The sequence below is a fragment of the Platalea leucorodia genome (genome assembly GCF_965183815.1).
Source record: "Platalea leucorodia genome assembly, chromosome: W".
NCBI lineage: Eukaryota > Metazoa > Chordata > Aves > Pelecaniformes > Threskiornithidae > Platalea > Platalea leucorodia.
Genome location: NC_138859.1, coordinates 22,791,414 through 22,806,447, shown reverse-complemented (window position 1 = coordinate 22,806,447; position 15,034 = coordinate 22,791,414). Strand labels below are relative to the sequence as shown.

At 43.3% G+C, this 15,034-nt stretch overlaps 1 protein-coding gene across 2 annotated transcripts in view; it reads left to right on the top strand.

Moving 5' to 3' along the window:
- The window catches only part of LOC309601881 (growth hormone receptor-like), a 164,330-nt gene that overhangs the window by 22,955 nt on the left and 126,341 nt on the right, over positions 1-15,034 (top strand). For both annotated transcript variants that reach the window (XM_082335124.1, XM_082335125.1), the window contains one exon: positions 1,560-1,653. In XM_082335124.1, coding sequence (XP_082191250.1) covers positions 1,560-1,653 — 94 coding nt within the window. Of the gene's footprint in view, positions 1-1,559; positions 1,654-15,034 lie in introns of those variants that run through there.

Genomic DNA, 15,034 nt, shown 5'->3' with positions numbered 1-15,034 from the left:
AACCACCAACCATTGCTTTCTCTGCAAAAGTCTCTCCAGGCTGCGAGGCTTTGTGCTTCCCTTCCTCCCTCCTGCTCCCCCATATGTCTTGTGTCTCTTCTGTAAGCCAGATGCCGCTCTTTAAACCTTTCTCAGTTGGTCAGGTTTTCTGAACTTCATATCTTTATTGCTCTCTTCTGCGCATTCTTTGGTTTGTCAACAACCTTGTAAAGGAGGAGCAGCCCAAAAGGGAACATGGTGTTCAGTAGCACCTGGGAGTGGGGCAACTAATCTCCTGTCCTGTGTGTGCTGTTCCCGTTAATGTGTTACAGAATTCCTGGTGCCTTTTGAGATGATGACATCGTGTTGTTAGCTCACATTCAGTTTGTGGCTTACTCCAAACTTGTCTTCTGTTACAGGGCTGCCTCCCCCCCCCCCCCCCCCCCCCCCCCAGTGGTAGAATATGACACTCTGACATTTAATCTTATAATAAAGCAATGAGAAAACTGTCATGAATCATGGTAATTCCCTTGGTATAATCACTTATACCCCTGTGATTTAGCAGGTATTACTCTTTTTTTGTTTTGTTTTTTGTTTTGTTTAAACATTGCCCAAAATAAACATGTGTTAGAAGAAGCTTCAGACTGAAAAATGCTTTAGTGAAATACATAAAATCCATCTTTATTTCCAGGTTAGGGGTGGGCGTAATGGGTTTTGCTGTGGATCTGGACGGGTCCCACAGCTGTGTTAGCGTGACATTGGTGCCCTGCTGCTGGCATTGTCCTATGTCAGAGCAAACACTCAAAGTCCTGTTTGGTTTGTGGTCAATAAAGATCCCAGCGCTGCTTTTTTTCATGGATTAAGGGGATAACTGTGGTGGCCAAACTAAGTTTCTGACAGTATAGTTTCCCCTTTAGCCTTAACTGCTACTTATAAAACTTTGCAAATAAAACTCCTAAACTGGCAGGCTAGTTTTCTTCAGCTAGAGGGTAAGCCTTTCTAAGAGCTTTTGTTCTCCCTGAGGTTTATTGCAAAATGAAAATGTTCTCTTTGTCTCTGGCATCAACTCAGGTTTGTAAACTTTGTTAACCAAAGAAATATTGAGTTCATATTCCAAAATACTTGGAATTTAGTTGTTGACTTTTGGGTACACAGGGCCGTTGCTCTCACTCAGCACAGTTTTGCCCTTAAACTTCCAGATGATCCCTGTACACATTTTCTTGTTTATTCCCTTTTCTGTCAGAGGGCTCTTTCCTGGAAAATAGAACGTGAGCACAGTTTCCAAATTGTGCTGAGGGCGATCGTTCTCTTCTGCTGTAAGAGCACTTGGTGGGACAGGTTGTGGAGATTTTGCACGTTACTGATTTTTTAGCACTGCAGATGGGAATATTTGAATTATCAGAGACGATGAATGGATGGAGTGCATACCTAGAGAGGGAGATTGGTAGGTAGGATGTGGGGTTCAGCTGGGAGTTTCTGCCTGTAGGGCAAGTGGGAAGGGGTGGTAGCTGGGAGGGGCTGCGGCAGGTAATACTTTCCAGTAATGATCATCTGACCTTCACCCACTCTCCTTGGCACAGCTCGCCCCCCTGTCTTCCAGCCCGTCTCCTTCCCTTGGACATCACAGCTTCTTCCTTCCTCTAAAGTTGACCTTGGCTGCACATGTGCCGAAAGGTGAGTTCCCATTGAACAGCCTGCTTCTTTGTCTTGGCTGGATTCCCAATCCAGATGCTGGATTATTTTATCTTTTAATTATTTTTTTGGGGGGTTGGGGGGGATGGGAGGGACAGAAGGCAGTGCCAGATTATAAGGACTGGTTTACAGAGACTTTGAAGGTGGAGCTGTTCAGTATTGAGGAATAATGTTTTCTTTGTACAATATTAATCACTTTGCATTCCATTTTCACTGTAACAGCTCAGATAAAATTCCTCCACGCTATGGGCTACTTAGATGAGTACTGTATATTCAAGTGAACTTTTTAACCTGGTAAATGAATCATACAGAAAAAGTTAATGCTATTTATATTTAATTAAACATTTGCAAACTAGGCAGGAGGGAAGAGTGTACACAAAAGCAATGTTACCCTTTATGTTCAAGCTAATCAAGGGAAACCTGGTGTCTTTTTGAGAGATGACTGTAGCAGAAGCTCATACTCATCAGTTTATTGTAATAAAGGGGTTGATTTTTAAAAAGGACACTGTCCACTTGAATATTGTGAAATTCAGTAATGTTAAAAAAATGCCTGATTGGGAGTATAGCCTCCCTTTTCTGATTGGTCCCGCTTATTTCTTGATAATGTTATCTTCAGAGGGTTTGGGGAGGGGGCTGGAAAGAGATAAATGCATATGGTAAGGTTCATTCTGTCTGTTTTACTCCCTGTATGCCTCCATATCTATTTAGCACCTTGCTAGAGATTTGATCTTACACATGATGCTATAAAATGCCTGAAAGCATTTCATTTTTAAAGAAGTGCAGTATGCCTTTATCTTGCTTTTAATGAAACTTTATAGCCTTCCTTGTTGCCTACAGAATTTTGCAAATGTGAATCCTAAAGGCTGAGGCCCCTGAAGAAATAAGAAAGCTCATTTTTTAAGCACAGTTTTAAGCCAACCTCATGAATGTTGAATGCCTGTGGTAAGCTTGGCAAATCAAGTAATGTCTTAATACAGTCCCATTCACTGTCTTTGGTGTATGAATGCCTCAGCTACTTAAAACAAAGAGTAGAAATAGTATCTTTCTCTACATCTTCTTTCTCAACCTGTGAGCAAACTGATTTACAGATATACACATTGTTGTGCTGGTTTCGGCTGGGATAGAGTTAATTTTCTTCCTAGTAGCTGGTATAGTGCTGTGTTTTGGATTTAGGATGAGAATAATGTTGATAACACACTGATGTTTTAGTTGTTGCTAAGTAGGGCTTACACTAAGTCAAGGACTTCTCCGCAGCTTCTCATACTGCCCTGCCAGCAAGGAGGCTGAGAGGGGGCACAGCCAGGACAGCTGACCCAAACTGGCCAAAAGGATATTCCGTACCATATGACATCATGCTGAGCAAAAACTGGGGAGGTTGTCTGGGGGGGTGCAGCTGCTGCTCAGGAACTGGCTGGGCATCAGTCAGTGGGTGGTGAGAAATTGCATTGTGCATCACTTGTTTTGTATATTTTTATCATTATTATTATTTTCCCTTCCTTTTCTGTCCTATTAAATTGTCTTTATCTCAGCCCATGAGTTTTACCTTTTTTCCGATTCTCTCCCCCATCCCACTGGGGGGGAGTGAGCAAACAGCTGTGTGGTGTTTAGCTGCCTGCTGGGTTAAAACATGACAGTTGTGTATTAGTTGCTCTCTCTATGTGGATGCTACTTAAGTCACGATCCTGCAGTGAGATTTCTAAGCATAAGGCACTGCTAAAATCACTGATGCAGGATGAGAAGGCATGCATCTCTCTGAAGAGGGCTCGTTTCATGTCTGGGCAGTGCTGAGGGAGAGCAACAAGGCATGTTTTAGCATGGAAATGCTGGACAGACTGTTTCAAGTGCAGGGAAGGGACAGGAAGTTCTTAGTAGTATAACTACTGTGTAGGACTGAGTCATACTTGTTTATATATAAAAAAATAGTTTTCTTGTTAAAATAAGCAGCAGTTGTATTTGCTTGCTGGAATTTTCTCAGTGAAATTTTTATTTCAGGAGAAAGACTTTACCCAAAGCTTACCAAAGTACAGAAATTTCAGAGCATTTCAGAGTTTAGCTGCTTTTAAAAGTGAAGAAATCATCTTGCCCTCTGTTCTTTCTATTGTTTCTTTAAGCAATAATTAAACTATTCAACCCTCAAGGTCACTTATCATTGGGAGAGATACAAACACCGAGCTGGAAAACAGTTTTGCCCTTTGCAATTTCTAGGTGCCTTCCTGGTGATAAATGGCCTCTATTAAAAAGAGAGACAATTATGTTTAATTGATTGCAGTGGAGATTTTTTGCCTTTTTAATTGTAGTACCTAAGATGTTTTCTGCCTTAAAGAGACTGATATATTCATTTGCATGTTTTTTCCATGTCTTAGTGCAAATTCTAGCAACGTTCCAGAGCCGTCTCCTCTCATGGGGAAGGGGAAATGGTGCCATTTATCTCCTTGTTGCCTATGGCTCATATTATTGCACCCAAACCCAAATCCTTCATGTCTTGATTACCCAAAATAGAGATTTGGGTTCTTAGTGTACAGAACGTCAACATTGGTAGCTAATAGGCTTCCTTTGTGGATTTGAGTTGAATGTAGCTACAGTGATATTTCTGTGTTTGTGTAACTTGCATGTTTTGTAGTGATCAAAATATCACAAGAGCAACCTTTTGAAAAGTACAGCTGACTTAATAAATGTGTTTCTGATGTTGGTATCTACTGGAAGAGGCATTTGGAGAAAGGAGGGGAAGGAGTGATTGAGAAATAGAAAAATGACTCTTAAGAAATATTTGTCCTCTCTTCTTTCCCATGTTTGGCTACTTCCATCGTAAACTGTGGAGTGATCGATGCCTGTCTGAATGAGATGTAAGATGGCTCTCGGAAGGTGAAATATTTTGCAGTTTTTAACCTCCTTCCTTACTTTGCTACATTTAAAGTTGTCAGTTTTAAACATGCTAAAGGCTGACAAAGTTTAGTAACTGTGAAGGATGTTTGTTTAGTTTACACTAATTCTTCATTTATGGTATCCTGCCTTTTTTAAGGAAAAAAGAAGAAAAGTGAACAAGTAGTGGTTTGTCTCATTTCTGAAATTGTTAACATGAATGTGTATATCCCATACGGGATGATGATGATGATGAACTCCCTTGAAATATTAGAGTTGCTCTCCATTAAGAAATGTGTGCACTGCAGTTAATGAAACAGCACTTAGCTTTGCTAATATTGCACTAGAGCAATACAGAGGTTTTTTTAACATGAGTGGATTCCCAGAACTCTTGCTTTATAAATAAAGTCTGTTCCCAGTGAGTCTTAATTGATAATGACAGTTAATGTAATACCTGCTGGCTAGGCCTGGCCTTTACTAAGAGTTCTTTGAAACTTATTTATTGATTGCTGCAATCAATTTGGTTGTGGGGTTTTGGGGTTTGTTTTGGTTTGGTTGGGTTTTTTTTTTTTGATGGGGTGAGTGAGATTAAAGTCTCAAAAACCTTTTCTGCCTTTTTGTTTGTAAAGCATTTGGTGGTTTTGATTTTACATGTGATTATGGCCCCAAGAATTACCATTATTAATATTAAATAAATGTCATTTTCTGTCCAGGTTGACCAAAGGCTGTCCAGAAGTAGAGACACAGAATTTGCCTAACTCTCTATATCATCAGTTCTAAACTAATTCTTGATTATTTACCTGTGCAGAAAATGGGGTTTAGTTACAAGGCTGAGATATCTCTTTCCATGTGAATAATAAGCTCATGCATTAGAGGGAGGCATTCCTCTCTGTTGTTCTCAGAGTCATTAGTACTTTATATTTGCACGGTGCTGTACAGACACCAAGTAATGAACCCTTGTCCCATGGTACAAACCTTAGCCAGCTCTGCTGCTGTGTACAAAAGGGATGGGAGTTGTGCTTTGATCCCTCTTACCTTTAGTATTCCTTTAGAAGTCAAAGGTTTGGTTTGATTGCCATTATCAGAGAATGGATAATGTTAGACATAAATCATCCAGCAGTGACATTCATCTCATGTTTTTCTATTCCCTGTCTCTCTTTGCATACATTTAAGTAGTTAGATTCTTAGTGCTGAATTACTTAACTGTTGGAAAGTAAAAATATTTTAAAGGGATACCTCTTTTTATTTCCCTTTGTGTATTTTTACTTCAAAAATTATGTAGTTATGAATTTATACACCTTGCACTAGGCACTGTATGTATGGCACAGTTTTATCTAGCACTACATCAACAAGGGAGACATACACTATGGAAAAATAGAAAAAATAGCTATAAAATTTAGTAGGAGATTTTAGTTGGGGTAACTTAAACTTAAGTAACAATTTTTAGTGAACTAGATTCTGATTTTTATTATGTCCCTTTAAGAAGGGGTCATTTGTGCTGCCTTAGAGGCTGGTTTGTGCTGCCTTAGAGGCTGGTTTGTGCTGCCTTAGAGGCTGGTTTGTGCCCTTATTCATTCCGTGTATTCCAACTTTATTTTGGCAGGACAATTTTACTCTGAATATTTTGTTGCAAGTTTATCAGCTAGTTGGAATAATCTTTCAGTCCTGGATCTGAAATGGACACAGGATTAGAGTGGTTCAAAATTTATAGCTCAACATGCACTTTACAAGTGACTAATCCAACCAGTGGAGAGATTATGCAGTTGTAAATGTTCTAAGGGACAAGGAGTGCAATAAAATAATTCATCCTGCAGCACGTCCATTAAAAATTAAACATCAGTATAGTAGAGAAGTCTTGTCCTGGTGTATGTAGTCATAAAACAGAACAAATTACACAACCCACTTTTATTTTACTATTGCTCTGTACAGATAATAACCATTATTAAGCATTTCTTTCCTAGCTGTTGTTGCAGACTAATATATTAGTCCCGGCTTTTGGTGAGAAATGTGATTAATAAAAAATCCCCTCCTTTACAGAGAAGTACTTCAAACATAATAGAAAATGTTAAACGTTTTGTAGCTCTTTTGAACATCCTATAGCATGATAAAGAGAATGATGAACTTAAGGATTTTATAGACTGTTAAAAGGCCTGTAACTTTTTTCTTTCTCAAAATCCTGAGTTCTGCAGATTCTGTTGTTCCCACCATGCCCTATTATGGACCTCCACAGTTTTGATCTGTGTTAATAGTTTCTGTTTATTAATGAGACTGCATCTCTGATGAAAATGGTTTGACAGCTAGTGCGATAGTTTTCAAAATTGATAGAGAAACTTGCATTTTTGTCAAGATGATAAAAATTATTTTTGTCTCTTCCATACTGCCTTTCCCCATCACTTTACTAGGATCCCCTCTTGACAGCAACATGGAATTGTGCTAATGTTAAGCAGGGCCAGGCAGTACCATCTCCAGTCATGCACTCCCCTAGTGTAAACATGCACCCTGCCTAGCCAGGACTATTTTCAACAAGTGCTTTTGCTGAAAACTAGCTCTTGGTTTTCAGCCTTTTATCCTTTCTGCATGGGAGCCTCATTGGATGATGTATTTTGGGGAGCTGCAGGGTTATTGGGAGTGAGGACCGGGAGAGGGAAGACACAGTCACAGTGTTCCTGCTGTCACTGCAGCCCCCTAAGAATGGTATTGCAGCATCCCTCTGAGATCGGTGTCTCCAGTGGGTAGAAATGGCTGCCTGGTGGCTTGGGCTGGGGAGCTAAGTATTGGTAACTTAAGCATGCCTGGAACTGTTCCTAATGCTAAGACCAGCTGGTACGGAATGTCCCGCCTCTTTACTATCAATCAAACTGGTTTTGCTCTTAAGTCATACTTAAGAATTGTTTTTAACTGTGGTACTTGACCCAAGCCAATGGTCCAACAGGGATCCTGGTAACAGTTTAGCTCTAGAGATAACCAAATTTCAAGGGAACTGGATAAATGCTCTTCCAGGGACAATGTGCCTGGGAGTGTTCCCATGCACTGTTTAGTTTAGTGTAGACCCAGTCAAGATGGGGAGATGTGATACTAGTCCTTTTGCTCCTCCTTTGCCTTTCCATATGGAGATCAACATGGCTTCAGCAAGCCGGTGGTCAAGACTTGGCCTGTGATGTTTTGAGTGAGCAATCATCGTGAGTCCCAGTGATGGAGGAAGGAATATCTGGATGGATGCTAAGGCCAAATTGGCCAAGGATTTTGAACAGGAGGAAAGTCTTGACTTGGTGGAGATACAGTTTGAATAGCAGAGGACAGCATTTTAATTTCAAAGAAAATGTTCTGCTACATTTTGTGACTTTTGAGGATGCCTGGGTCAATTCTTAAAGAAAGTGAGTAACAGCAAGAAAGCCTGGAGACATGGGGAAAACTCTCGCTGTTGCTAATGTGCTGTGTGATAGGTGCTTTCTTGCAATGGCTCTGAGGTGGATTTGGGTACGGTTAGTCCCAATGCACACCACTTAATACTGAGGATTTCCTCCCCCCCCCCCCCCCCCCCCCCAATCTTTTCTGAATCATCACCTGTGATTTACTCTATGGGGCAGGGACCTGGAGACATGTGGGGGTGGTAATGCTGATTTGTACTGCTGATGTCGCCCGATCAAGACTGTCAGAGAGTACACTGAAGAAATGAGGGTTTATAATTAGAAACTAGGTAATTGGAGTACACTCGCCTAATGTTCTTATTAATTCTGCATGCGGCCCTCCCTTTTATTCAAATTTCTTTTATTGTTTTTCAAAGGTTTGCTCTAAGAACTTTTCCCACATGAAACCTGGATCTAGCTGTCCCTGCTATTTTTTTCTTTTTGCTAAATTTAAACAATCAGATTGACTACCTTGCCCTTTCATTTTACAAATTTTGAAGTTAAGCAAATTAAATAGGAACATCTACAGATTTCCAGTGACATAGAATCACTGGCTTAATAAAGAACTACTGCCACCTTGGCAATACTATATAAATTAAATAAGGTGGGATGTAATTTGGAGTAGGTAGACAGAGACATTAAAACCAAGTGCATAAAGCAATTTTTTAAATTAATACTCTTAAATTAATACCTTTTTCTTTCATATATTCACTCAGCATCGGGACAGTCAAAAAGTGTCCAGCTGCAGTTGTCAGAGGCAAAATGGGAATGAACTATTCTAACCCGTTTTGCTTCTTGTTTTTCTTGTAATGGAGAAAACATTGTCTCATTTTGACTTAGTGTGGGGTTTGCCTTAGACCATATGCAAATAGTAGCAAATTTTAGTTTATATTGGGGTTCTACACAATTTATTTTTTTTTTAACTCCATGAAATTAGCTATTAATATCCTGGAAGTGCAATGAATACAGTTCATTTACTTGAAAATTCATACTTTTTTTTTTTTTTAATAGATTTAGTGAAAGATGATGAAAAGCTTGCAAAGACAGCGCTTGAGGCTTTTGGGAGGATAGGTACAGTTGCCTAATTCTTGTTGCAACTTGTTTGCAAGTACAAAGCATTTAGAAGCAGTGCAGTTGACAATAAGTGTATGATGTACAGTGTGACAACAGTAGAAACCAGAAACCCTTGATGTCTGTAACTTTAAATCAGTGAAACCTAATGTTAAGTGATATAAGGAGTGCAGCCGCATCCTCCAGCTGCTCCAGCCCAGCCAGAGAGAGAGAGAGGGAGGGAGAGGGAGAGAGATATCTTTTAGCTCCCTCCCAAATTCCTTTCACAAGTGGTTAGTAGTTTTGCTAATTGGAAAATTACATCAGCGACCAGTCAAACCAAGAGGAGTGATACCAGGGCTGTCCCCCAGGCAGTAGGTGTGGGGGGGAATAAGACGCTTCACAGACCATGGGGAATGGGGCCGAGGCAAGGCCGCCCTGTCTCCACAGGGCTCCCTCCCTCACCCTCGCTCCAGGTACTGTCCGGTCCTGGGTCCTAGCGACCGTCGCTCTGCATTGTGGTTTTAGCACCCGGGCTGTTTGAGACATCTCATTGTTTTGCACTAGCAGTTCTCTACAGACACACACACACACACACACACATATGCATGGACACACACAGGACACTAACACGGCTGGTTATGCAGATTGCCACAGACAATGCGCTGCCTTCAACAGCACCTACGTCCAGGACTCACATAAAACCTAAACATGGACAGCCAAGTCCCCTTCCTCCTCTTCAACTGGTAGAGATAGAAGTTCACTAGTGAAGGCGCACACATACACGTATTCGTGGATCCCTTGAGTACCAGCACAGCCCCTCAGTCCACTCAGCACCCCTGCACAGATCCCAGGCCCCCTTACCCACTTCACAGGTCCCCTACTCACCGACTAGTCCAATTTGCTCAGTAGTAAACACACGCACACACACTCGTCCCTCACGCACTCCACATTCGCAAGTCCCTCTGGGCATATCAGCACGGATCTCTTGCCCACCTGATACCCCGGCCCGGACCTGAGCGCCTACCCCCCCACCCTGCCACTTGTCGGCTAGTCCAGCTTAAAGTTTGCTAGCGAATATACACGAACACCCCATGCATACCAGGATTAGAGAAGATAAAGACACTCACCCTTCCCCTGCCCTGCCCAAGCAGCTGGCACCAGGCACACAGGCTGTGACTTGTGGTCCCGCTCCAGCCGCTGGTGCAGAGCCCTTCATTCACCTCACTCATGCTGGTTCCCCCCAGTTTGGGAACACCCTGTTCCTGCCCTAGTGGCTGGAGGTTAAAGATCCCAGCTCACTCCAGTAGCTGACACCACAGACCAGGGATGCCTACGCTCCTGGTCTGACTTCAGTAGCTGGCACCCAGTCCATTCATGCCAGTCCCCCTAGTAGCTGGCTCTCTGGGCTCAAAGTCTGGAGGACCCTCCCTAGATCCAGAGTGCTATTGCCACTCCAACTACCGACGCTAGGACTCTCACTCACTCCAGTAGCTGGCACCACAGGCCGGGGGTGCCCACACCCCCAGTCTCACTCCAGTAGCTGGCACCAAATTCCACTCACACGCATACAGGTCTCACCAGTAGCTGGCATTTAGTCCTTGCAGCGCACATACACATGGGATAGAGTGAGATTACACAGAGATAGTTAAGAAAAGATTTAATAAGAAGATATAAGATGGTAGGACAGACTGTGGTGATCAGGTGCAGGGCTCAGCCAGACAAGCGTAATGACAGGCCCTGTTTTATACCCTTTTCTGTCTGTGTTGTCTCCCCCCCGCCCCTGGTTTTTGTTACTCCCTGTTCCCCCTTTCCCCTGCACGTCCCCTTGTGGGTTTGTACAGCTCTACTGATTCCTCCCAGTCTGGGATTCCCCCTGGTTTGAAGTCTTATCGGTTGCAAAGTCCAGTTTGATCTTCCTGGAAGTGGAGCCTGTGGTTTCTTGATAGCCCATCAATTAGTGTGACTGGCGAGGTTTGTTTCTTGTCATTGTCTCCATGTTTGTTTTGTCAGGTTGTCAGGTCTGTGTCTGGGTATATTTTGGTTTTTAGCTTCCCCCTTTTCCCTTGGTTTCCCAATTGACAAGGTCCATGATCAGATAACCTTGCCGAAATAAACATACTCACACTCCCACGTGCCCTCATTAATTAGTGTGACTGACCAGGTTTGGTTCTCATCACCGCCTCTCTTATTGTTTGTCGGGTTTGTGTCTCAGTATGTTCCTGTTTATGGCTTCCTCCTTTTCTTATTTTCCCTTGCAGCACTGAAAAAAGTCCTTGACCAGATAGTCATAAAGGAGCAGATGCTCTCCTTTCACATACTCTTACACCTAAAACTCCCAAATGCGGGGACTTTCCACTTTAAATCTGAATTGGCAGCTGTTTTGTCTTTTTGAGACTTGTTTAATAGAAGTATAAAGCTCAAAATAAGACTCTTATTTTCCTGCCCTTCAGAATTTTGGTACTTAACTAATGGTTAACAATTGCTGTCTCAAAGCAAAGAGTTTATCTCATATTGTAACCAGCTGTCTAAAATTAGGATAAATAATGGAACTGAAGAGTCAGAGATGCTCTGTCATGTTTTAGAAGCTCTTTTGCCTATGTGAAGATCAAGATGTATTAGTGCAAATTAAAAAAACGCTTGAGGTATTTTATCTAATAAGTAAAGTTTCTATTTTGCATATGCTGTCATTATTTCAGTGTAAAATTTAACTAATTTTAGCATGTGGTTAAGTGGCTTAAGGTACACGTGATCAAAGCTAACAGGAACCAAAGTAAAATATTTGGTAAAGAATTGTTATGATCCAAGTTGCTTTAGTGGCTCTGCAACTGCTTCTCAGTGGTGCTTCCACTTATCGTTTGGGCTTACTCCGACAAAGATGGTAGCATGAACTGCATAGTCTGGAGCACTCTGGAATTCAGAGCAAGCTGCTAAACTGAGCAGGATGGCTGCATCCTGCAGGTATTGTATTCCCAGGTAGCCAGTGCTTCTTGGTTTTTCCTCCCTGTCAGGCTTTGTTCCATTGGTAGACTGAGACTTGCCCGTTCCCATATATTTTCTTTTTTTAATTATTGTTCAATGTTAGCATTTCCCTAATTGGGACAAGCAACTAGAGAATAGTAACATATGTGTGTATATCAGTCTATATATTTTTAGGGATGAACTCTATATATTTGTGGGATGAACTCTTCAAGCAAGTAGCCGTGTTACAATAGGAGCTTAACAGGCAGCACAGTATCCAGGAATCTGAGCGAGAGATGGATGCGTGGTATTGTGCACTGTCACAACCTGAGGACAGCCCTGTCTTAAGTCTTTGCAAAGGGAAGGTAAGCTTGCTTCCAACTCTGAGCTGACAGACTCAACTAACTCACAAGACAAAGGAGATTGGACTCTCATCTCTGCTCAGGGCAGGAGGAGGAATCTTCCCCTTCCCCCCTGAAGTGCTCCTACATAACAGGTACAATACCCTGGGGCTGGAGAATGAAAAGAACATGAGTAATGGGCAAGACCCAGGAAAGGCCAACCAAGCAAAGTTGGTCCACCCGTATTAGAACTGCTGCCACCAGAAAAGTATGTAGGGTGTTAGTAATTGGAGAGTCCTTGCTGAGAGGCACTGAAGCGCCCATTTGTCGCCCAGACAATGTCTCTAGAGAAGTTTGCTGCCTGCTGGGAGCTCACATTTGTGATGTCACGGAGAGGCTGCTGAGCCTGGTAAAGCCTGTGGACTATCGCCCGTTCCTACTATTCCAAGTAAGGTCAAATGATGCTGCAATGAGGTGACTCAAATATCAAAAGAGACCTTATGGCCCTCGGAACAATGTTAAAAGGGGATCAGGAGCACAGGTGGTGTTCTCCTCTATCCTCCCAGTTGGAGAAGGGGGTTCAAGAAAAAGGAGACAAATTGAACAGGTGAATGACCGGCTGCGTAGCTGGTGCCATGCTCGAGGTCTCGGCTTCTACAATCTTGGGCATACCTTCAAGAAACCGGGCCTGTTGACAGCTGACAGGGCTCAACTGACCAAGTGGGGCAAGGGTGTCCTGGGCAACAAGCTGGCTGGACTTATAAACAGAGCTTTAAACTAGATTTAGTGGGGGAAGGGGATGGAGTTCTAAGCACTAGAGAAGAGCCAGGGGCTGCTGAGGCATTAGGAAGCAACAGGGAAGCACCTGTGAATCGCCTCGAGGGAATTAGGGTGAGCTCCTCTAAAAAGGTGATGTGGCCAATAGCCCAGCTGAAGTGCCTCTATACCAATGCACACAGCATGGGAAACAGGAGGATCTGGTAGCCACTGCCCAGATGGAAAACTATGACCTGATTGCTATCACAGAAACTTGGTGGGATGAATCGCACGATTGGAGTGCTGTGATTGACGGCTATAAACTATTCAGAAGGGATAGGCAAGGAAGGAGAGGTGAGGGAGTTGCCCTCTATGCCAAAAACAGGATTGATTGCATGGAGCTATCTGAAGAATAGCAATGTGCAAGCTGAGAGCTTATGGGTGAAAATTAGAGACCAAGCCAACAAAGGAAATTTTGTGGTTGGTGTCTACTACAGGCCCACCCGGTCAAGAAGAGGAGGTTGATGAAGAGTTCTTTCTTCAACTGCAGGAAGCATCACACTCGCAGGCCCTGACCCTGATAGGGGACGTCAACCACCCGGACATCTGCTGGAAAAGCGGCACAGTGAACCGCAAGCAGTCCAGGAAACTACTGGAGTGCCTTGAGGACAACTTCCTAGTACAGGTGATGGAGAGCCCGACCAGAGGAGAGGCACTGCTGGACCTGTTGCTCACTAATGCAGAAGAACTTATTGGAGAGGTCAAGATTGGAGGTAGCCTGGGCTGCAGCGATCATGCCCTGGTAGAATTCTCAGTCTTGAGGGGTACAGGATGGGCAAAAAGTAGAGTCAGGACCCTAAACCTCAGAAGGGCAAACTTTCGGCTGTTTAGGGCGCTAGTGCATGGGATCCCTTGGGAAACTGCCCTCAGAGGCAAAGGAGTGAACGAGAGCTGGGAGATATTTAAAGACATTTTTCTTAGGGCTCAAGAGCTCTCAATCCTGAAGTGCAAGAAGTCGGGCAGAGGAGGCAGGAGCTGCCAGCTTGGCTAAGTCAAGACCTCTTAGCCAAACTAAAACACAAAACCAAAATGCATAGGCAGTGGAGGCAGGGATAGACATCCTGGGGAGATCATAGGGATATGGCCCGGGAGTGCAGGGAGGGGATCGGGAAAGCCAAGGCACAGCCGGAGCTGAACTTGGCTAGGGATGTAAAAAATAACAAGAAGGTTTTCTTCAAGGTACACAGGACAACAAAGGAAGATGAAAGAAACTGTACCACCCCACCCCACCCACCCCCGATGAGCGAAACGGGAGACCTGGCTACAACTGACATGGAGAAGGCTGAGGTACTCAACAACTTTTTTGCCTCAGTCTTCACCAGCAAGTGCTCGAGCCACGCCGCCCAACTCACAGAATCCAAAGGCAGGGACTGGGAGAATAAAGTACTGCCCACCGTAAGAGAAGATCAGGTTCGAGACCATCTAAGGAACTTGAATGTGCCATGGGACCTGATGAGATGCATCTGAGGGTCCTGAGGGAACTGGCGGATGAAGTTGCTAAGCCACTCTCCATCATATTTGAAAAGTCGTGGCAGACTGGTGAAGTTCCCAGTGACTGGAAAAGGGGAAACATAACCCTCATTTTTAAAAAGGGAAAAAAGGAAGACCTGGGGAACTACAAGCCGGTCAGTCTCAACTCTGTGCCCGGCAAGATCATGGAGCAGATCCTCCTGGAAACTATGCTAAGGCTCATGGAGAACAGAGAGGTGATTGGTGACAGCCAACATGGCTTCACTAAGGGCAAATCGTGCCTGACAAATTTGGTGGCCTTCTACAACGGGGTTACAGCATTGGTGGACAAGGGAAAGGCGACTGACGTCATCTACCTGGACTTGTGCAAAGCATTTGATACTGTCCTGCACAAGATCCTTCTCTGTAAATTGGAGAGACGTGGATTTGACAGGTGGACCACTCGGTGGATAAGGAATT